The following is a 22,886-nucleotide window of genomic DNA, read 5'->3' as shown; positions in this document are numbered from 1 at the left end:
GTTTGTGGGGGGTCATTTTTAAGGGTTGCCAACACAGTCCACCCACACAGGCCTCTGGGCATAGATGGGTTCAGCTGTGGGGTCAAGTTGGGCTCTCAGAGAAAGCTACGGATGTGAACCCTGTTACTCTCCCCGCCCCTGCTCCCCCAAAACCAAACATCTTCACAGTCCACTGTTGCTGAGAAATGCTTCAAGAAGCCACATTAAGTCCCTTCTGGCACTTATTTTAAAACCATTGTCAAGGACTTTGCTGTCACCTCACTTAATCACCTCTCTAAGGAGACCTAGGAGAGAAATTTCTTCTAGTGCTAGTTGCTAAAAAAAGCTTCACTCTCCCCAAGGAACTGGTATTTCTTTTTCTCTCTAACAGTAAGAAAAAGTCCTTAATGGGGTCGCCCTCTCTGTTGCCAGGAAGCCCTGAGCCACATTCAAAGCCATGGCAGCTACATGCACCTGCCTTTGCTTCAAAGTCGCTGCCCTTCCCCTCCCTGAGACCATCACCCCCACTTCTCTGCCAGGCTTCACGTCAACGCACATTCCCCTTACTCCTGGTCTGCATTGATTCTTATTTCTATTTCGCCATTTGTTGTTGGGTCTGCCTCTGTAGATGGAGGTGGTGGGCATGGCTGGTCCTTCCCACACAGCTCTCGCTCCCCGACCCTAGCAGAAGCTGGAGAACACTCAGCCGTTTCATAGGAACCACAGTCTGTTTGACTGCACCCCACTCCCGCTGTGCCCAGAGGCCCCTCACTCACCTCCTCTCCATCGCAGTGATAGTTTCCACTAGGGGTCTGTTGCGGGTCTCAGCCAGGAAGCAGACGGCCAGCCCGGCCAGGAGCGAGGTGGCCCCGAAGCTCACAGGTGGCAGGATGGCGTTGAACTCCCTGACTGCGGTGACCAGAGGTGCTACTAGGCCCCCGAAGCGGGCATTGACTGAGGCAAAGCCCATACCCATCTGCCTGTCGAAGGACAGTGGACATGTCAGTGGCCACGGGCTGGACACTCCCAGGGGGCCAGGGGTGCCCGGGAGGCAGAGCAGGAGAAGGGTGTTGCTTCAGCAAGCCAGCAGGTGTCACCAGAAGTGCCAGGGGCTCCCAGCTTGGGGCAGGCACTCCTCTGCCTTCCCCCACGCACCCACCTGATCTCTGTCGGGTAGAGCTCTCCTGTGTGCAGGTACATGCAGATGAAGGAGCTGGCCAGGCAGCCTTTGCCCAGTGCCGCCTGGGCCGTGCGCAGAGTCTGCATATCTGGTGGAGGGGAGAGGCAGAGCTGTGGGAGGGGGTGGCTCTAGCTCCAAAGGGGAACAGGGAGGCAGAAGGGGGTAGTAGTGGGGCTGGGGGACTCATGAGGGGGTGGGTGGAGGAAGGAGGCAGGGGGAGACTTAGGGGCCGTGATGGGCAGAGCCGTGGGCAGGATCCCAGAACCTGGATTTCCACCACCTCATGTTCCCACCTAGGACCCAGAAGTCCCCACACTGCCCTTCTCTGACCTCTGCCTCCTCCCTTACTTCCATCTGTCACAAAGTCCTGCTAGGGAGCCAGGACAAACTTTGGGGTAAGGCTTGGCGTCAAATCTCAGCTCTGACCCAGCTGGGTGACCTCGGTCACTATTACTTAACCTCTCTGAGCCTCCCTATGCTCATCCGTAAAATGAGGGGAATACCAGCACCTACTCCACTGGCTTGTCATGAGGATGACACAATGTCGTGAGTGCAAAGTGCTCAGCACTCATGAAATGTTTGCTGTTACCACCATCATTAATACTTCCGTCATTCTGTTCATTATAAATAGCATAACCCCAATGGTCATGCCCAACATCAGGCAATGGTCAAGAAAACTCTGGGTTCGGTGGCAGCTTGGGCTGCACACTGGAATCAGGAGGGGAGACTTGATAAAGCACCCACACCTGAGCCCACTCATCTCCGTTACATTAAAGCCCCTTGGGGCTGGGATCAAGTTTGGGTAATATTTTTATAGTGCCCCAGTAGAGTCTAATGTGCAGCCAGAACTGAAAACCACCAATCTAGATGCAATATTATATAATAATATATAATTAGGGTCATGAAACATTTGTACTAATATGGAAAAGCATGTTTATATATATATATATATATATATATATATATATATATATATATATATATATATATATAAAAAACACATATAACATATAATGTGAAAAATGATACTTTTTTGTTATATATACACACGTATGATCCTTTTTTATATTTATTGTATATAAGACATATTTTAATAGTAACCTCAATTTTTGCCAAATAACGAAATTCTATAAAATGGAAAAAAAGTCGAAGAAAATATGTCAAGATCCCAATAGTAATAATAATTTATCCAGTTACAAGGGAGAACTGGAGCACAGAGAAGCCAGACAGCCCGCCCAAGGCCGTCGGGGCAGGGCTGGGATCACAGCTGGGCCCTTGGCTTAGCACACACTCCAGGACTTTGCTACTCAACCTGACATCTTGCTGGAATCACTGGACAGTTTTTAAAATGCAGAGTTGGGCCCCATGCTGAGACTGACTGCATTTGACTTGAAGCCCCTGGGCACTGGGAGTTTTCGAAGGTGACCAGGTGGTGATAATTACAGGTGGGTTTGCAAACAGTTGTTCCAGGGCCTAAGGCTGAGGTTCAAACTTGACCTTCTCAGTCCTTGAGATGCTGCCTGGCCAGGCTCCAGGTGGACACCGACCAGCTCCTTCGGCTCTCCAGCTGTTTTTATGCATCGTTCTAATCGCTCTGACAAGATGGTAAATGCTTTGAGGGCAAAGACCCATGTCCTTTGTACATTCTCCATCATGACGCTGATATGAGGCACTGAGTCCTTAATAGAAATTCTACAAACTGACAGTCATTTTCTTTCCGGATCTAGAAGAACGCCTCTCTGTTCCCTTGTTGTATTTGTTGCCCACCAGACCTCAGACCCCAGAGGCTTTCAGGAAGTAATGGCAGAAGCAGGTGGCTCACCTTCTGGCACAAACATGTTGGCGATCACCATGAGCCCGGCCAGGATGAGGAAGGAGGACACTGTGGCTCGGCGGCCCACATAAATCATGGTGGCAGTGGCCACCAGCATAGCTGGGATGTCCACGACCCCGAACAGGACCTGCACCAGGTATACGCTGAACCCAAACTTCTGCAGGTCCATGGACAGGCCATAGTAAGCCATGGAGTTGGAGAACCTAGGAGTGGCAGCAGAATGGTGGGAGACCATCCCACATGTCCAGCGACAGGGGACACAGCCCCGGACTCAAACCAGAGAACAGACTCTTTACCTGTTTCCCGGGACCAGATGCAGGGTTACATGTCTGAACTTTTAGTCCTCACTGGGACCATAGGGGCAGGTGCATAAGTAGGAAACTGAGGCACAGGAGGCCAATTGACTTGCTCCAGGTGACCCGGGTGGTCTGGTCTACCTGAGCCCAGCTGGTTACCACTAAGGAGAGTACTTGGGTGTACTCAAGAGAACGGATAGTTTGTAGCCTGCAATCCCTGCTTCGCAAACATCAACCCCTACTATTTAAATGTCCAGGACATCCTGTCAAGCAAAACAAAATGGTTTTTGTTTTGTTTGTTTTTAAATCAACCCCTTCCCTTGGGATTTGCTTGCTTCCTGTCTGTGCTAACGGTAGGGGTTGCCTTAGTGTTTTTATTCATTTCATATCTTCATACCTATCTATGTACCTGTTGGAATTCCTTCCTGCTCACCTGGCAGTAGGGACAAAAAGTGTGTCTTTGCCTCAGGTCAAAGACTTGGGCCTGAGCCCATCACCTACCAGATCACCATGAGACAGCACGTGACCTTGCGGATGCCTGGGGTTCGGAAGAGGTCCAAGACCGAGTTGGAGGCGCGGACGCCTGTGAGCTCATTCTGGATGTAAGAGCTCACCACCTGGGCGAGGAGAGCTTGATCAGGGGAAGAGAGAGATCTGGGACCCTATCTTCCCGCTGGGTAACCCTTCATCCGTGGAGAGGAGGGCCAAGATTGACATCTCTGGCAAGATGGCTGCCCTAGTCTCCTTTCTGTCCTGGGACTGATGACCCTCAAAAGGCTGTTTCCAGGGCTTTGGGATGAAGCGGAGGCCCCTGAGCTGCCTGTTGATTAGGCTGAAGTAGCTACCTGTGGTTCCCGCGGGACCCTCACGCCCCATTCCTGGTAGAGACTCTGAGACAGTCCTGGCCAAAGGTTAAGAGCGAGGGTACTGAGTGGTTCTGCCACTTCCCACTGTGCATTCTTAGGCAAATTCCCTGACCCGTCCAAACTTCATTTTCTTCATCGGCAAAAATGAGACATTAAATGAGATGGTGTATGTAAATCCTTAGCATAGTGACACCATGGGGCTCGATAAATGGCACTTATTTATAATACATGGTACTTTTATTTTTGAGTCTTGAATAATTCTATTTTATGATCTCTATTTTAATATTTTCATTCATTTTATTATTTTCTTTAAAGTTCAGATGCTTGTCTATGTGAGTCGGGCTATTCCGCATTGCATGGATAGATAAGTCTGATGAACAAAGCAGTGAAATTTTTTTTTATCCCAGATCACATAGCCATCTAACGGTTAAATATCTTTGCCACATCCGAACTCTTTCCACTGCTTATTCTCAGCCTCTTCACCTGGAGGGTGGGTGAGTCCCGTGAGACTACTAAATCCTAGCACACCTTGAGGCCACCAGCAAAACTGAAAACTGCCTACCCTTCCTTCCCCCCATCCCGCCTACCTCCTGAGTCAGCCTTTCCCCCTCCTCCTTTCTCCCGTTCATCGCAGCCACCTTCCGCAGGTTCTGCACAGCTAGCTGGGACTTGCCGTGAAGGAGGAGCCATCGGGATGACTCTGGCAGCCACCTGGGACCAAGAGAAGAATGCACCAGGGCCGAGCGCAGAGCACTCCATTCCCCAAGCCCAAGTGGCCTTCGTTCACCTTCTTCCAGACCCTGACAAAGATGAGTGTCCTGCTCTCTGCAGGGCACACCGGCTTCTCTGAGGTTACTTAGAGACTGCATGGGACTTGAGACTTCCACAGGTCCAGTTTGGGAGCTGGTTCTGCCCCTGAAGTGTGGCCCTGAATAAGACATGGGCCCTCGCTGGGCCCTCCTCTAAAGCGCTGTGGGGTTGTTGCGAGGCACAAAGGAGTTGACGAAGGTAAAAGCGCTCGTATATTCGGAGCCCCATGCTAACGGAAGAGGTTCTACCGGAGCCCCCCACAGCCACGCGCAGACTCGGGAGCCTGGGGCCCCACCACGTGCAGCAGGCCTCTAACACTGCACACCTCAAGCCTCCCAGTGGCACGGGTGAGGTCTCGGCCACACAGGTGCACCCTCCCACCCACTCGGCTCAGGACGTACCAAGAATAGAGAAAAAAGACGAGGAAAGGAACAGAGACAGCAAACTGCAGCCACCGCCAGGGGCGGATCAGGTACGCCACTCCGGCCAGGATGAGCTGGCCCAGGGTGAAGGAGAACCCCAGCAGGACCCCCGCCACGGTCCGGCCCTGGGTGGGCATCCACTCCACAACTGTAGAGAAAGCACAAGAGGCTCGGCGGACGCATTGCTCAGGCAGTTAATTCACCCGCGCCATTGATCAGAACGGTGGCCATTTGAAATGATCTCAGGGACCCACGGAGACACAGGTAAAGCTCACCCAGGTAAATTTCAGGTGGATCTAAGATCCACATGTAAATAAGAAGCCACCAAAATATTAGAAGAAATCATGGTATATATATTTTTTCAATCTTCGGCGTCAGGAAAGGCTTTTCTAAGAATGTCACAAAACCCAGAAGCAATAATAGGAAAGATCAATAAACTTGACTTCGTAAAAATAAGAAGTGTCTGCATGAAAAAAAAAAAGGACCCCCCCCTTAGGCAAGTTTTTTAAAAAAAAAAAAGACAAAAAAATCGTAACTCAAATAACAGATAAAGGGGAATTTTCCTAATATTGGATGAGTTCTTACAAATCAATAGAAAAACAATGAACAAGCCCAAAAAAGGAGGGGAGGTGCAAATAATATGAACAGTTGGTAGAAAATATAATAAATTTAATGCCTCTTAGTTACATAATTTCTTCCTAAATAGCAAAACTTAGAAACAACGTAAGTGTCCATCCACGGGGGATGAATCATGGCACACTCTCACAAGGCAACCGGAATAAGTTGATGGGGATGCTGTTTTCTCATGAGCAGTCAGCTCCTGTGCCCCGTCTACCTGCAAATCCTATTGCTTCTACCTGGAGAGTCGAGCCAGAACCTGAGCTCTTCCTGTCTCCTCTGTTGCTTTGCCCTGGCCTGAGCTGGCCTCATCTCTGGCTAGGTGACTGCGGGAGCCTTGGAACTGGCCAACCTACTTCTGTCCTTCGGCCGTGTGGCAGCCGGAGGGATCCTGACAAATGCTCAACCGGATTAGGTCAGGCCTCTTCTCGGCTCAGGACCCTCCAGAGGTTCCCATCTCACTCAGAGGCAAAACCGAACACCTTAGTTGGCAACAAGGCCTGAGGATCTACCCCTGACCCCCACCTCCCTGACTCTGCCTGTCACCCACCCCTCAGCTCTGCTCCAGCCACAAGGCTCTCCTTGCTCTTGAGCTGACTGGGCCGGCTCCGCCCTCAGGGCCTTTGCGGGAATGTTCCTTCCCCAGAGCCGCCCACCCCATCACCTCCTTCAGGCTTTGTTCGAAGGGACCCCCTCTCAGCATGGCCTTTCCCTGACCGCAGACTCTCCGCTCCACCCCAGCCGCTCTTACTCCCTTTCCGGGTTTAGATTCCTCGGTAGCACTCATCACTGTCTAACATACTTTGGAACTCGCGTTTTGATGCTGTTTATTATCTGCCTTTCTGCACGAGAACGCGGACTCCACGGAAGCGAAGATCTGCTCTGTTCACTGCTGCAGCTCAGCGCTTAGAACTGAGCCTGGCACATCGTAGTAGTGTGCGTGTGTGTGTGCGTGCATGCGCGCATGTATGTAGGGGTGTGTGTATACAGGGTGTGTGTGTGTGTGTGTGTGTGTGTGTGTGTGTGTGTGTTATACAGGCAATTCTAGCATGAGATGGACCCTGGATGTCTGTCCCTGCCTTCAGATTCCACCAGCTGTGACTGCACACTCGCCCCAGAGAACGAGGCGGGAGGGCTGGGATTTGCTGAGATCCTGTGATCTCCTGATGTGGGGGGCGGGGGGGAGGAGGCTGCCAGCCTGGTGCATCTGCTTCTCTGGCCCCAGGATTTCTCCCCCACCCCTGAAATGAAAGGCTCATTCCATCTTTGGCAGCAGTTTCTGAATCCCTCAGGTACTCCCCGAGGTCTGGTGATGTCCCCAGGAGCAAATGAAGTAATTAGAGGGCAGTGCAGGCAGGTGGCAGACTCTCAGAGCCCCCCAGGAGCTATCTGGAACCAGCCTGGAATGAGGGCTGACCCTGTCGCTTTGGGACGTGGGCACATTCCCACCTTGCATCCAGGAGGCCAGGTCTCCACCTTGATGCTAAGGAGTCACCACCTTTGTAGCTTGGGTGAATTCTGCTCTTTTTGCAGCCACATACCTCAGAGCTGCTGCCTGCAGCCCTAAGAACCACTGTGTCTCATTTCACTCTGTGTTGCCATACTAAGTCTGGCACACAGTAGGTGCTTAATAACCGGTTATTGTTGACTAACCCACACGGGAAATAAACCCAACCCTCTCAGCTTACGAACAGCAAAATGAAACCCAGGGTCCATGGCTCCCTGCTGGCAGTGCCCCCGCAGAGAGCCCCCCCCACCCCCCGGGCTCCCAGGATCCTGGTGGGAGGCTCTGAGCTGAGGTCACTGGATGAGAACCCCACACGATGAAACAGATGTGTGACAATGGGGCTGCCACGCCCCCTTCCATGAGCTCCCCTCCCCTCCGGCCCCTCCTTGGCCGGACTCACCCAGAGAGAGGGAGTTGAGGATGATGCCGGAGAAGGTCATTCCCATCAGGAACCGCAAGGCACAGTAGGCCCCAAAGGAGCTGAAGTATGCCGCAGCAGCCCCGGACACCGCCAGCTGCAAGTATGACCAGACCAGGGGCGCCTTGCGGCCCAGCCTGAGCCGGGCCACGGGCACAGGGTCAGAGGCCCTCTCAGGAGGTGGCTGAGGGAGGGTGAGAGGAAGCTCTCCCTGCCATTGCCGCCTGAAAGCCACCCCTCCGTAACAGAAATGCTCATCCGCTGGGACCCAGGCACTGGCGGCGGAGGCTGGTGGGAGAGGGAGAAGCGTGGTTGTGGAGGAAAATTAATGATAAAGACGTGTGTTTATTTCCTCCTTCGCTCCTTCCCTCAAGGAGCATTTCAATGGTTCCCCTCCCCAGCCCCCCATCTTCCGGGGTTGGGGAAGGGCAGGGATTCTGCAAAGACCCAGAGGCAGGTCCAGTGAGTGGTGAGAGGGTCCCCAGAGTGACTTTCTGGAGGGAGGGAGGCCTCAAACCAGAACTCACAGGTGGCGAGCTCGCGGCAGGGCCTACGCTGGGAGTGGGACCCCAGGATCAAGCCTTCATTTGAACCGGTCATGTTGGGGAGGCTGGGTTGGGGTGGAGGCTCGTCACACCACAGGGGGTTCCAAGGCCAGAATAGCAGGTTTATTACACTCTGGCCTTGGCACTGCCCCATTTGCGAGTGAGGGTCCAGGAGCGCAGCAGGCCAAGCAAGGGGTGGGCAGCATTTCTTCTTCAACACACCCCATGATACACTCATTCATTTATTCATTCATTCATTTCAGTTACATAAAAGTTCATGGATGGCCTCTGAGAGACATGCCTGAACTGGGGGCTGGTGACATACAAGACACAATAGATGAGATACAAGTTCGTACCCCAAAATCTGAACTGGCAACAGGGAGAGGAGGGGGTAGGCGAGGAGAGGGAGAGAGAGAAGGGGAGGAAGAGGCAGGAGGGAAGGAGAACGAGAAGGCGGAGAAGGCGAGGGAGCTGACTCCGGCTGAGCCCACCCCGTCGCGTTTCCTGCGAAGGGGCTGCGGTCTATCGTCTATCGTTAGGGGCCCTTAAGCTTGGCTCTGGTTCATCCCCGCGGTGGGCGGCAGCACCGACAGTAGGGAGGATGAGAAAGCACCTTCTGAAGGAAGATGCAGAGGCCTCCAGGTGAGAAAAAAGCCAAGTACAGAACCACACATGGGCTGTGCCAGCGTTCGTCAGGAAAAGGGGGATGGAGCGTCCATCATGTTTGCTTGGGTGGCGTAAGATCATGAAATATCTCCGGTCAGGTACACAGAGACCAGGCCGCCCTCTGGAAGTTACAGGCGGGCGGGGTAGGAGAGGGAGAGAGACACCTCCCTGTGTACTCTCTTACACCTTCCGGAATTTTAAACCATGTGACTGTATTATCTATTTAAAAATATATGAATGAACATTAACAAAGAAAAATGAATAAAGATGCAGAGGGTGCCTGGCTGGGTGGCTGGGACCCTCATCCCCCACGGCTTACCTGTCAGCAAGGCTGCCAAATACGAAGGCGCCCAGCAGCACCCCGGCCATGTAGATGGACTGAGCCAGGTCGCGGAGGGTGCGGGCCTCACACACCAGGTCCCACTGTGGGGGAGAGAGAGATGGTCCAGCCGCCGCCTCAGGCAGTAGCACCCCCACGCTGCCCTGGCCCCCTCAGACCTCCATCACGATGGTGGACGGGAAAATGCTGCGGTCGTAGACCCAGCCGTCTTTGCAGGCCTCTGTGGCCGCCCCATGGACGGAGGTGTTGGGGCTCAGGAGGGCCCACTGAGGCTCCGTGAAGCGTCGGCACGGCTCGGGGGCCCCAAACTGGTCCAGGGGTATGGTGGCTCTCAGCCAGGCCCCTGAGTCGTTGGTGGTGGCCGCAGTGTGGTTGGCAGGGCCTTGGCAGTGGTGGGGGGGCACGGCGGCCGTGAAGTTCTGCAGGAAGTTGTGGCAGGCCAGCAGGCTGCAGGGCAGCAGCAGCAGGGCCGTGTAGATGAGCTGGAAGCGGCCCACGCCACCCAGCGTGTCCAGCAGGTCCGTGAAGGCCATGGCCTCAGGCCTGACCCAAGGCCCAGCCTGCCAGGTCTTATGTAAAGGGGCTGGTTTGGGACTCTGGGAAGGGGAGGAGCCGACCAGGGGTTAGGACCACAGATACCCTGTGTCCAGCAGCTCAGAGAGGTCTGGTTTCACTTCACAAGAGGCCTCAGGTGTCCCCATGTCTGCCAGATATCCCCACCAGCACCTTCTCCTTGTGTCTCTCACCTCACCCCACAGCCCACTACCCAGCTCTGCGGGCCCAGCCACCCTGCCCTCACTGGAGGACCCCAGCAGTAAATGCTTCCACTTCCCTTTGAATGGGGGTTTGTGAGGAGGGCCCCCAGACCATCCAGACCCCTGGTGTTCCTACTCCCTCATCAACAAAACCTAATACAGAGAACTGAGAGGGCGGGGCTGATGCACCTGTCCCCACTCCTCCACCTGGCTCTCCCACAACCAGCCCAGGTGCCCAGGGAGTGATGGCCGCTCCTCTTACTGATGAGGACTCTGAGGTCCCATAGGACCTGGCCTAGGGACTCCCAAAGGCAAAATGCAGGCTTAGGACGCCTGCTCCAGGCACTGTGCCAGCCTGTGGCGGGCAGAGTCCAGGTATTCTGCCATTTGGGGCCCCCTTGGGGGCTTCCAGCAGCCGAGGGCAGCCCCTACCCGCCATTACTGGGCTCCATTAGCCTTTGCCCTGCAGATGCTGTCCTAGTTTGTGGCTCCCCCTTCACCCCACCATCCCATCTCCTCGTCTACCCCCCACCTCAACTCACTCTTATCTCTTGTAAGAAAATCCAGGATCCCAGAGGAGGCTGGAGCAGCTTACATAAGCCGCAGGTGTCTGGGCCACAAGGGCAACCTTGCCCCCACTCCACCAGGAGGACCTGAAGGCAGCTCTGTGCTCTGGGGAGCTTCCTGGGGGGTCGGGATTGTGCTAAGGAAGGGTTTGGGTCTCAGCCAGAGCCTCACGGGCGGGAGCATGCCAGGAAGGCAGGAGCCAGGCCTCCAGGCGAGCAGAAGGGCCTGCCAGACCAGCGGGTCCACCTGGGACCTCAGCAGCATGGCCCGGCCAGGGGCCCATCGTCCCCAACTCCCAGATGCCCAGTACTCCTGCAAGAGTGCGAACCTCTAGGACAGCGGAGAAGGCGGTGGAGGGGGCCAGGTGGGCTGGGTGTGAGGCCCCAAGCTGTCACTGCAGGCCGAGGATGTTGTTGTCCCCTGGGTGGTAAGTTTGGGCAGAAACACACACCGGAGACAGATGTGGGGCCGTTTCCTTTATTATTTGGGGTTCCTCTGCATGAAAACATGAGACTACCCGCCAAAGACCCAGGTGCACCCCCATAACTGGTACCCCAGTCTCTGAAGAGTCCCCTTTAAAATCACCAATATAAAAAAGGAGGGAGTGGGGAGGAAAGGCCTGACCATCCCCCAGGCCGGGCAGCTCCTGGTCGGCAGGCAGGGCGGGGCCAGGGGCCAGGGGCCAGGTCACAGGGCAGAGAAGGGCATTGGCTTCTGCACAGGAAGGGACAGGCGTTCCCAGCAGGGGAGGGGGCCCCAGCTGGGAGGGGGCTCTGCATGTTACAATACAGACTGCAGAGCTTAGTGGTTATGGTTTGAAGTCCGCAGGCGAGGCCAGGTGGGCAGCCTCTGGAGTGAGGGGAGAAGACACATCGGGATGCTGGGAGCCCGGGGCTGGCAGCTCCCGCTGAAGCCCCATCCTGAGGCAGGAACGAGCGAAAGCTGCCTTCCTGGCTTGGCGGTGGGAGAGGCCGGGGGAGGTCATCTGAGCCCATGGGTGGCAGAGCAGCGAGGGCCACACAGCTCTGCCCAAGGCAGATGAACTGTAGCGGCTGGGAGGTGAGGGGCCGGGAGGACGGGGCCACCTCCCGCTCCGAGGAAGGCACTTGCAGCTGGTGTGGCCTGGCATGGTTTGGCGGATGAGGAAGGAAAAGGGACACAGCAGGGGGCCTGAGCCCCACCTCATGCAAACATGGTCAGCTGCAACCACTGCCCGGTGGAGAAGAGAGGGGAGAGGGGGTCAGCCAGGGGCAGCGCAAACCCAAGTCCAGCCTCCCACCCCTTGGCTCAGTAGCCACCATCTCTTAGTCCCTCTGAGGGCAGGTGGGAGAGGGACCCTCTTGGAGGGGACACTGTCTTACCTTGTCTACCCCAGGGAGACCAGGCTGCTGGCTCCTGCAGAGGCCTCCAAGGGCTTGGCCCTCCCTTCCTCTTCCCTTCTCAGAACTCAGGCACCCCACCCCATCCTCCCAGGACTCAGGGCCCAGCCTTTAGGGCTGGCTCTGAGGCCACAGGCTCTAGTCCCAGCAAGGGAGGAACTCTCCACTGCCCCTGAGTGCCTGCCCCCACCCCAAGGGAGGTTCCCACCTTAAACAGGTCAAAGGTCACAACTCCATCCAGATCTGTGTCCAGAGTTTTGAAGAACCCTGTGTGTTCAAGAAATGACGACATGGGGCTGAGAATTCCACGGGACATGCACACAGGTCCCCTCCTGCTTCATCCCCGCTACCTCCCCGTAGCACCCTAAGCTCTGTCACCTGTCACGGCTGGAAGCAGCTCTTCCTGCTGCCTGGGAGGCCCCCGCCCCTGAGTTTCTTCTTTTCCTCCCGTTTTTTTTTAACACTCAGCCCGTCTGGGCCCTAACTCCCAAGACCTCCCTGGCACGCGCCATGGCGGGCACAGCACCTCGTTCCCACTGCTCATGGGGGACGAGTCTGGGACAGATCTGGAGGTGGAAGCTGAATGGGGACACTCACGGAACATGGTCTCCAGCCGCACTAGGCAGCATACAAAGTTGTCAAAGTCCACAGCCAGGTCGGGCTCCGAGTACCGCGTGATAATGAGCTCGTACAGCTTCTTGTTGAGCTTGAAGCCTGGCCCAGAGGAGTGGACGAAGGTCAGGGAGGTGCAGCCCAGCCCGAGGGGACAGGGAGGGGGACTGGGGCTGGGAGAGTGAGCACTTCACTCCTGGGAGGCTGTGGAGTGCTCTATCCCTCCCCGGCTGTGTGGTCTCAGGCCAGTCACTTTTCCTGAGTCAAACTTTTCTCTGTGTATCATGGGAACAATAAACACCCCTGTCCTTCTTTGGCAGGAGGACACTTAGCCAGTAACCATAGAGAAAAGGCAGAAGATGGCTGTTTCCACACCACCACTGCCATCATCACCCCAGGGACAAGGGCCAGTTATCAGGGAATCTGCGTGGGGCCTTCTGCCTGAGGCTCCACCCACAGGTGCCACCAGCCCTCAAGCCTCACCTGCAGACTCAATGGCCATCCGCATCTCATAGGCGCTCATGCTGCCTGACTTGTCCAAGTCGAACTTCCGGAAGATGGACTGGGACGGGGAACAGAAGGTGAGGGCCAGACCCGGACACCCTGCCCTTCCAGTCCGCCTCAGGATGGAGGGTTGTTGAGGGTGCAGAGAACAGGCCCAAAAGGTGGGTCAGTTGCCGGGGTACGTGGGCTCCGAGAGGCAGACTCGGGGTGGAGGGCCGAATCCATGCAGCTTGCAGCCCAGCCTGGCCCTGCTGTCACTGAGGCTGCTGAGGAGGGGGCAGGGCACTGCCAGCAGGGGCCACCTACCAGATAATTCCTGATACGGTTCCACAGGATGTTGAACTCCACCAGGCCCAGCTTCCCATTGCCATCCCGCTAAGCAGCCGTTAAGAAAAAAGCTCCACGGCTTAAACCAGGCATGGGGCAAGAGTGAGCAAGTGGGGAGAAGGGGCAAGACCCCGCGCAGAGCCGCCCGTGGCCAGGCCGCCGTTTTCTGAATCGGGGTGGACTGGGAGGGGTGTGGAAAGAGCACCAGCCTTATGGTCACTGCTGGGGCGGCGGTGAGGAGTGTGAACTGCGTTATAGGACCCAGGCCCTGCTCCACCTCTCGCCACACCCTGCTTCAGATCTCCCCTCCCAATCAATGCGACAATGGTCTGTCCACACTCCACAGAACTTTGTCCCTTTTTCTGAGCTGTTCCTGGGACAAATCATGGCAGGATACATCCATGAGGTTCACCATGCTGCGGCAGGACTCCAGGCTGAAGCCCTTGGTGCGCAGGTCTTTGTCTGCAAGAGAAACCGGTTCCAGCACCTCGGCCCAGTGGGCTTCCCGGGCCTGCCCCAGCAGTGGGACCAGAGAGGCATGATTCCTGTCCCCTGGCGTGTACAACCTAGTAGCGTTAAGTGCGTAGTAGGGTCTTTATCAGAAATAACGGTTTAAGGTATTTTAGCAATCGACCTGGTGGCCCAACAGCCGCATCGACACCATGACCAGACCAGAACAAAATGAAACAAGGGTGACATAGAAGTAAAAGAAATCGGAGGAAACACAGCAGGCATGGGGTCTGCTGCAGGTTACGGGGTAAGAAGAGCAGAGGGGTTCTGGGCCGTGAGAACAGTGTGGATGGAGGTCAGAGGTCAGAGGTGGGGGCAAAGGGAAGGTTGGGGGGCGGCCGCCTTCGGCCGTGCACATCGAAGAGTGAAGTTAGCTCTGCACGCGAGCCCCAGTGCGTCTCCTGGGAGGAAGGGGTCCTGGACGTTGGCATAAAGGTGCTGTCAGCAACGGGGCACGGAGAATGGGGTGTGAGGAGTATGGGAGGAAAATGGGGTGAGCAGGGCTCAGGAAGGCAGTGCGAGGTTTCTCCATCCACGAAGAGCAAAGGGTTGGATTCGGCTCAACGTAGGAGCAGAAGCCCAGATTCCGGAGTCCGGAGGAAGCGGGGGCAGGGCGCGGGGCAGAGAGCAGCCGCCAGGGATGCTCACGTTTGCTGATGATCCTGTTGAGGATGGTCTGCAGCTCCTTGACGCTGATCTCCAGGTCCTGGGGAAGAAGGGAGGATGGCACCCGCCCTCGGGAAAGGCCGCCCCTCAGTGCCCCAGAGGCCCCCTCTGCCACACCCCGACCTACCTCCCCTGCCAGTTGTCTGAAGAGGGCCTTGAAGTTCTCATCAATCTCCTCTTCCGAGAGCACTTGCTGGATAGGGAAGGGGGGAGCAGTCAGGGGCACCCCGGTCCGGCCCTTGCACGGGCAGCAGCTGGAAGCTGCTCTGGGACCACTCATTAGCTACGTGTCACTTCGCCTCCCTGAGCCTCACTTTTCTCACCTGTAAATGGGAGTCTAGTCCCTACTCGACCCCCCGCCCAGGACTCCTGTGCTTAAGGAGGACGCAGTTCAGCTCAGTTGAGGGGTGAGCTCTGGCTCCCCGCCACACTACCCCAGGCGAGTTCCTTAACCTCTCTAAACTTGAGTTTCCCACTCAGAAAGATAGTGACGGCAGCCTGACAGGGTTGCTCTGGAGGAAATGGAGTAACCCAGGGAAAGAGCTCAGCACAGACCCGGCAGCCTGCAAGAGCACGGGGACCTCTCGCTGTTATTATTACGAAGTCCTTTGCATAGTGTAAAGTGCTGGGTGAATGAGGACTTAGTATCATTCCACGGCTCCTGCCAGGAGGGGCTGTGCCCTGCCAGCCGGAGCCCAGGGAACAGGACCTCAGGTCCCCATCACGCACCCAGGGTGAAGGAGAGGACGGCCTGCTGGGGGCGGGGCACGCACCTCATCAGGAAGATTGGCCTGCACCTGGTCGTCCAGCTCCCTGCAGAGGGTGGGGAGGAAGAGGGGCCAGTCAGCGGGGGAGCAGGGGGGCCTGTAGGGGAGGGGTGGGGAGCGGACCCTCGACTCACTCGGTCCCGGCGCTCTTCTCCGAGAAGAAGCGCAGCACGAAGTCGCCCTCCTTGTTGGGCTCGAAGGTGGAGGGCACCACCACGTACTCCCCGGGCGGCAGGCGGAAGCGGGTGCTGACCTCCCGCAGGTTGATGAACTGCTCCGATCGGGCACGGGATGCGTTGGCCAGGAAGAAGTCCCGCTTCAGGTGCACGGCCGGCTGGCCCGCCAGCTGTGGGTGGGAAAGAGGGAGCAGGGTCTGCTGCTGCCCCAGGACCCAGCCCAGACCCCAGGCTCCGAGTCCTGGCCAAGGGGCTGGAGAGCCACGTCACGGCTCAGTCACCCACAGTCTGTGTGACCCCGACAAGTCATTTCGCCTCAGTTTGCTCACCTGTAAAATGGAGTCAATAACATTGCCTATTGCACAAGGCGGAGGTGAATGTCGATGCTATAATACCATGAAATCACATTTTCCTCATTACTACTTGGAGCTTCCACCACACCGCAGAGCACCTTACACGTGGCACCTCGTTCAATGCTCAGGGACAGCCTTGTGAGGTGGTGCTCTTGTGCTCATTTCACAGACGCTAACACCAAGGCTTAAAGTTTCAGCGACTTGCTTGAGGGTGCAGAACGCTCAGCCTGTCTACCCCCTGCGTGTAACCAATGCCCCAGGGGGCCTCAGCCAGCACTCGCAGGCGCAGGCGGCACTTGTCACCTGCTCTGACGCCCAGGACAGCAGTTTGCTCTGCCCACTGGACAGTGACCAGGACGTGGGGGGACCCGTAGTGAGCAGTAAAACGAGGCGCCTTCTTAGTTTCCTATGTGTGGGCTTGCCGCCGACCTGCTCCCCTCTGGCCACCATCAGGCCATGTGTGTTCAGGGGCGTGTAAATCCAGGTTAGTCAGGTGCCACACCTACCTCCGGAGGGACCTGCGAGAGAGACGGAGAGTTAGAGAGGTGTGCTTGGCCCGGGTGGCACGTGGCCCTGAGTATGTAAGACGGGAATGGCCTTGGGCTTGGGGCCAGTGGTGACCCGGACCTATTGTCACAGCAGAGAGGGACCCCAGGACCACAGGAGGGCGGTGGCAGGCAGGGTTCTCTTTGACCCTGGAATGCCCTGGGCCTCAGCTCTGAGCCAGAGCATAAAGCCGGGCTTTCCTCATCATACGCCTCCACGTCGGCCCTTGCTTACAAGACGGCGAGCTTACTGCTCCTCCGGGGCAGCCCACCTGCCCGCTTCTTTCTGAAGCCGAGCCAAAGTCTGGCCCTCGGAAGCTGCCTTCCAGGTGTCAGCTAACTCAGCTCCCTCTACCCAAGAGCAGCTTTCTGGCCTCTAAGAATTGGGACGAATCCCAGAATCTTCCCCTCTCCTAGCCAAATATCTTCCTCTCCCTCCACCTGCCTCATGGGATGAATTTCAGGCCCCTGCCTGCCCCAAGCCTGGCAGAGGGCCTAGGTAGGTGCCTCCCTGGCTTTGTCTCCTGCCTCAGGGCCTGTTTTGGCCAGTGGCTTAGGACGGGCCGGCGGCGGCAGCGGTGTCCTCTGGCGCCCCCTCGCGGAGCTCACGTGCAGTGGGCGGGGACCCGGGTTCTGAGCTCAGCTCACCTCGTAGACCGCGAAGCCGATGGTCTCCATGTCGCGGCCAAAGCGGCGCTCGCGGCGGCGGTGCTTCTGCATGAGGGCCAGCACGAAGCTGCAGCCCGACTCGCGGCCCCCGTAGTCATCGTCTGCGTCATCCGTCTCCTCCAGCCTGATCTTGAACTGAGGGTTCACCCAGAAAGTGGCTGCAGGAGGAGGCGAGGTGAGGATCAGAGGGACGGAGCAGAGCGGTCCCCCCAATCCTTCCCCTCCCCCATGTGTCTGTCTGCCCATTCATTCACTTAACAAATATTACTAAGTGCCCACGGAGTGCCATGTGAGTGCAGTGGGGACACACTGCTCCCAAGAGCTCCCATTCCAGACAGGGGAGGTAAAGTATGAGCGACACAGGTTAGTTAAGAGAACAATTACAAAGCAAAAGCAGGCTGGAGTAGGCCAGGGAGGGCATCTTGGAGCAGGGGGCGGTTGAGCTGAGACGTGAAAGGGAAGCCCTGGGAAGACACCAGGAGGAGGCAGGAGCCAGGCAGAGGGAGAAGAAGAGTCCCACACAACCAGTGTCTAATGAAGCTCCTGGCTCCAGTGAGTACGGGAGATCCAGGGAGGTGCCAGAGGTTGGCCGCAGCCGGGGCAGTAGTGAAGGGTGTGGACTGAATCGAAGAGCCAAAGGACCTCCTGACAGGCTTGCCCCAGGAAGGGCATGATCGGCCTAGGATTTTACAAGGCAGCCGGAGCTGCTGTGCGGACAATGACCTCGAAGAGAGAAGCAGGGTCTGATAGCAGGCCACAGAGCTGCAGAGGGTGATCAGATTTGCATTTCTGGAGGTTGCCTGAACAACCCCCTTGATTAAAACAACCAAGCGCTGGCTAGAATATGCAAAATTTCTTTTTAAAGTCACCAATAAGCCACAGCATCCCCCCTGCCCACACGCAAAATTGACATTAACCCAAAAGACAGAAAATAACAAGTGTGAGCGAGGACGTGGAGAAATCAGGACCTCACGCACAGCCGATGGGAATGTAAAATGGTGCAGCCACTTTGGAAAATAGTCTGGCAGTTCCTCAAATGTTTAAACAGAGAATTATCATGAGACCTTGCAAATATATATCTAAGGTAAATATCTAGGTATATATAGGCATATATCTAAGGTAAATGAAAATATATGTCCACACAAAAACTTGTATGTGAATGTTCACAGCAGCATTATTTATAATAGCCAAACAGTAGAAACAACTCAACTGATGAATGGATAAACAAAATGTGCTATAACTAAACAATGGAATGTTATTTGGCAATGAAAAGGAATCGGAGTACTGGCACATGCTGTATCACGGATGAACCTTGATGACATTACGCTGAGTGAAAGAAGCCAATCACAAAGAACCACATATTGTATGATTTCATTTATATTGTCCAGAACAAGCAAATCTATAGATTTGCTTGCTACCAAAGCCAGATAAATATATCAAAAGAAAATAAAATTACAGAACAATATCAGACATAAATAGTGATATAGAATCCTCAACAAAATACCATCAAACCAAATCCAACAATATGTTAGAAGGCTCACATATCGCGACATAGGGTTTAATCCCAAGAATGCAAAGATAGCTTAACATAAGAAAATCAATGTAATACATATTAATAGAACTAAGAGAAAAAAAACCACATGATCATCTTAATGGATACAGAAAAAGCATCTGACAAATCCAACACACATTCATGATAAACTACTCGAATAGAAACTCCAAAAACTATAACGAATGGCCAATAAATACATAAAAAGGTACTCAACACCATTAGTCATTAGGAAAATGCAAATCAAAACTTCAGTGAGATACCACTTTACACCCACTGTGATGGCTATAATAAAAAAGATGGACGATAGCAGGTGTTGAGGATGTAGAGTAACTGGAACCTTCGTACATTGCTAATGGGAATGAAGAATGGTGCTGCCACTTTAGAAAACAGTTCGCAGCTCCTCACAAAGCTAACCATGGACTTCCCATACAACCCGATTCCCCTCCTACTTATACACCCAAGAGAACATATGCTCACACAAGCACTCGTACATGAATGTTCACAGCATATACTTCTCATACTATCCAAGAACTGGAAATAATCCAAATGTTCATCAATGGTTGAAAGAATAAGCAAAATGTGGTCTATCCATGTCATGGAATATTATTCAGCCATAAAAATGAAATGAAGTGCCGACATATGTTACGACATGAACTTTGAAAACATTATGCTAGGGAAAAGAAGCAAAAGGCCACATATTATTAGGTTCCATTTATATAAAATATTCAGAATAGGCAACTCTATAGAGACAAAAAGTAAGATTAGTGGTTGCCAGGGGCTGCGGAGGAATGGGGAGTGATTACTAATGGGCACAAGGTTTCCTCTGGGGGCAGAGAAACTGTTCTGGAGTGAGAGATAAAGGTGATGATTTCGCAACACTGAGAATATACTCAAATCCACGGAATGATACACATTAGAAGTGTGAATTTTATGGTATGTGAATTATCACAATTCTTAAAAACATTATGCATCAAAATTGTGTAACACAAAGATACGCTTGGAGGGGAAATTTATTGCTTTAGGTGCTTATATAGAAAAAAAATAATGCTAAGCGAAATAAGCCAGACAGAAAAAGTTGAAAAATCACATGGTATCACCTATATGTGGGATATAAACCTAAAAGCAGCAAATGAACAGGACAAATAAATAGACTCATGGACATGGACAATAGACTAGTGGTTACCAGAGGGTAGGGGGGAGGAAGTCAGGGTAAAGGGGGTCAAATATGTGGTGACAGATAGAAATCTAACTATGGGAGGTGAACACACAGTGTAAATATATATATGCCTTATTGTTAAAGTGTACAGCTGAAACCTATTGGATTTCAATAACCAATGTCACCATAAAAAGTTTCATTAATTAATTAAAAGAAAAAAATAGCCCAAATTAATAAAATAAGCATCTAATTTAAGAAGTCAAAATAAAGTCTAAAAAGAAATCCAAAGAGAGCAGAGGAATGAGATAATAAACAGAAAAGTAAAGATTAATAATACAGAAAAAAGCAAACAGTCAACAAAGTCACAAGTCATTCCTTAGTGGAGATGAATATTGACAGACCTCGGGCAGAGTTAACAAAGACAAAAGAGGCGGTGTAAATAAGCAACACTGAAGGAAAGAGAGGGTATCATCACAGATGAGGTAGCAGAATATATTAAGGATAACTTTATGCTAATGACTTTGAAAACAGATGCAAAGGACAGGCTCCTAAAAAATCTGACGCATCAAGATAGGCTCCAAAGTAAATAGAAAACCTATATAATCCTGTCACCATTAAAATTACTCTATATCAAAAGTCAATCTTCATACAAAGAGTAGGCCTGACAGCTTTACAGGCCAGTTCCACCAAATAGTCAAGCAACAAATCATCCCCATCTCATGCAAACTCTTCCGGAAAACAGAAAAAGAGATAACACTTTCCAATTCAGTTTATAAGCCAAATATAAATTTGGCACCAATACCAACACTACACAAAGTCACTATAAGAAAGGAAAATTACAAGTAAATCCCACTCTTGAATGTGGATGTAAAGCTATTGTACAAAAAGGTTATGTCATGAACATGTTTTTATCTCAGGAAAGTAAGGTTGACTTAATATTTTAAAAGCAGTAAATGCTATTTACTGTGTTGACAGATAAAAGGAAAAAGCATATTGTAATAACAAATATATGTAAAAGTATTTAATAAGATTAAACTCCTTTAATCTGATAAAAGATGTCTATAAAAACAAAAACAAAACCCCCACAAAAACTCCACAGTAGGTAACTTTTCCTTTAAGAGAGGGTTAGGACCCCCGCTCCTATTCAATATAGTCTATAGTCTTGGCCAGCATATTGAACAAGAAAACATAACAAATATTATAAGAATTGGAAAAGAAGAAACAAATATCTCATTATTTGCGGATGCTATATTGTCAATTAGAAAACCAAAGACAATCTATAGATAAATCCTTAAAATTAAGTGCAGTTTAACAAGTCTGCCAAATACAAAATAAATTTAAGAAGTCAACTGCATGTTACTGTATCAGCAACTCTTCCTTGAGAGATGTAATTTTAAAAGGGATACTATTTACAATAGCAACAAGATGACAGAGTATCTAGGAATAAATCTCAAAAGATGCATAGGATCTTTATGATAAAATTTATAAAATTGAATCGCAAGACATCAAAGGCGGCAAAAATAAAAAAGATATACAGTAGTCCCCCCCTTATCTGTAAGAGATACATTCCAGGACTCCAAGAGATGCCTGAAACCCAGGATAGTATCAAACCCTATATATACTATATACATACATGTCTATAATAAAGTTTAATTTGTAAAAGATTAACAACAAGAAGTAATAAGAAAATAGAACAATTATAACTTAGTAAGTTTTGATGAATGTGGTCTCTCTCAAAATATCTTATGATTCTTTACTCACGCTTCTCCTTGTGATAAAGCGAGATGAGGGCACAATGCCTAGGTGAGGAGAGGAAGTGAGGTGAATGACGTAGGCATCGTGACGTAGCCCGAGGCATCGTGACGTAGCCCGAGGCATCGTGACGTAGCCCGAGGCATCGTGACGTAGCCCGAGACATCACGACGTAGCCTGAGGCTACTGTAAGAGTTACCTGAACACAAGCACTATGTAGGACACTGCAGCAGTGGCTATGAGCACCCAGATGGCTACTAAATGACGAACGGGTAGGTAGCGTATACAGTGTGGATACACTGATCAAAGGGATGATTCACATCCTGGGCAGGACTGAGCGGGACTGCCTGAGAGTTATTTCATCATTAATCTTCACACAAAGAGTAGGCCTGACAGCTTTCACATCCTGGGCAGGGACAGTTCTGCCCCTGTCACAGGAGGGAAAGCTACTCAGACTGGTGTCCAATTTAAAACTTGTGAATTCTTTATTTCTGGAATTTTCCATTTAATATGTTCAGACTATGGGGAACTGAAACCACGGCAGGTAAAGGGGGATTACTGCACCACATTCTTTAACAAGAAGACTCAAAATTGTAAAGATGTCAGTTCTCCCCAAATTGATCTATGGATTCGATGCCATTCCGAATTCAATTCTCAAAATGTTTTTTTGTAGGACTTGGTACGCTGAGTCTAAAATTTATATGGAAAAACAAAATGTAAGAATAGAAAAAAAAAAAACGCGCTCTGTCCAGTAGCCGTACTTCTTATAAATCTGTACCAATTCAATCAACGTGCTATTGGCAGAAGGACAGATCAAGGGATGGAATGACGAGCCCCAAAACAGACACCCCCACACACGTGGGAACTCCACGATGGAGCTGGCACTACAGGGCGGTGAGGAAAAGACAGATTTCTCAATAAGTGATGCAGGAAACAGTGGTTATCTATCTGGGAAAAGCTGAAATTGGGTCCCTATGAGGGAGAAGCATGTTTCCAAGTAGAGGGCTGTGAGTCACGCGGAGACTCGCTGGAGGACGCAGGACCTGAGGGCAGAGCAGTGGTGGATGTGGCAAAGTCTCAGCTGTGAGCGACCCTCCAAAGAGCAGCTGCAGCAG

General features: G+C 52.4%; 2 protein-coding genes across 5 annotated transcripts in view; both read right to left on the bottom strand.

Moving 5' to 3' along the window:
• Window positions 1–10,014, bottom strand: part of SLC22A20P — a 16,626-nt gene extending 6,612 nt beyond the window's left edge. The window contains exons 1-9 of the mRNA XM_011368976.1: window positions 9,640–10,014; window positions 9,461–9,564; window positions 7,913–8,067; window positions 5,367–5,535; window positions 4,743–4,866; window positions 3,791–3,906; window positions 2,982–3,196; window positions 1,139–1,247; window positions 756–959 (exon numbers count right to left, since the gene is read on the bottom strand). Coding sequence (XP_011367278.1) covers window positions 756–959; window positions 1,139–1,247; window positions 2,982–3,196; window positions 3,791–3,906; window positions 4,743–4,866; window positions 5,367–5,535; window positions 7,913–8,067; window positions 9,461–9,564; window positions 9,640–10,014 — 1,571 coding nt within the window. The remainder of the gene's footprint in view (window positions 1–755; window positions 960–1,138; window positions 1,248–2,981; window positions 3,197–3,790; window positions 3,907–4,742; window positions 4,867–5,366; window positions 5,536–7,912; window positions 8,068–9,460; window positions 9,565–9,639) is intronic.
• A 1,252-nt stretch (window positions 10,015–11,266) lies between these two features.
• The window catches only part of CAPN1 (calpain 1), a 20,534-nt gene continuing 8,914 nt past the window's right edge, over window positions 11,267–22,886 (bottom strand). For all 4 annotated transcript variants that reach the window (XM_011368798.2, XM_011368797.2, XM_023535756.1 and 1 more), the window contains exons 11-22: window positions 17,291–17,469; window positions 16,604–16,615; window positions 15,703–15,914; window positions 15,575–15,614; window positions 14,929–14,994; window positions 14,784–14,841; window positions 14,023–14,087; window positions 13,605–13,673; window positions 13,278–13,356; window positions 12,780–12,896; window positions 12,391–12,449; window positions 11,267–12,012 (exon numbers count right to left, since the gene is read on the bottom strand). In XM_011368798.2, the coding sequence (XP_011367100.1) occupies window positions 11,986–12,012; window positions 12,391–12,449; window positions 12,780–12,896; window positions 13,278–13,356; window positions 13,605–13,673; window positions 14,023–14,087; window positions 14,784–14,841; window positions 14,929–14,994; window positions 15,575–15,614; window positions 15,703–15,914; window positions 16,604–16,615; window positions 17,291–17,469 (983 nt within the window). In that variant the 3' untranslated portion in view covers window positions 11,267–11,985. The remainder of the gene's footprint in view (window positions 12,013–12,390; window positions 12,450–12,779; window positions 12,897–13,277; window positions 13,357–13,604; window positions 13,674–14,022; window positions 14,088–14,783; window positions 14,842–14,928; window positions 14,995–15,574; window positions 15,615–15,702; window positions 15,915–16,603; window positions 16,616–17,290; window positions 17,470–22,886) is intronic.

Source organism: Pteropus vampyrus, unplaced genomic scaffold (assembly GCF_000151845.1).
Source record: "Pteropus vampyrus isolate Shadow unplaced genomic scaffold, Pvam_2.0 Scaffold144, whole genome shotgun sequence".
NCBI classification, from domain to species: Eukaryota; Metazoa; Chordata; class Mammalia; order Chiroptera; family Pteropodidae; genus Pteropus; species Pteropus vampyrus.
The sequence above is the reverse complement of the archived record's forward strand: the minus strand, read 5'-3'. Positions and strand labels throughout refer to the sequence as shown.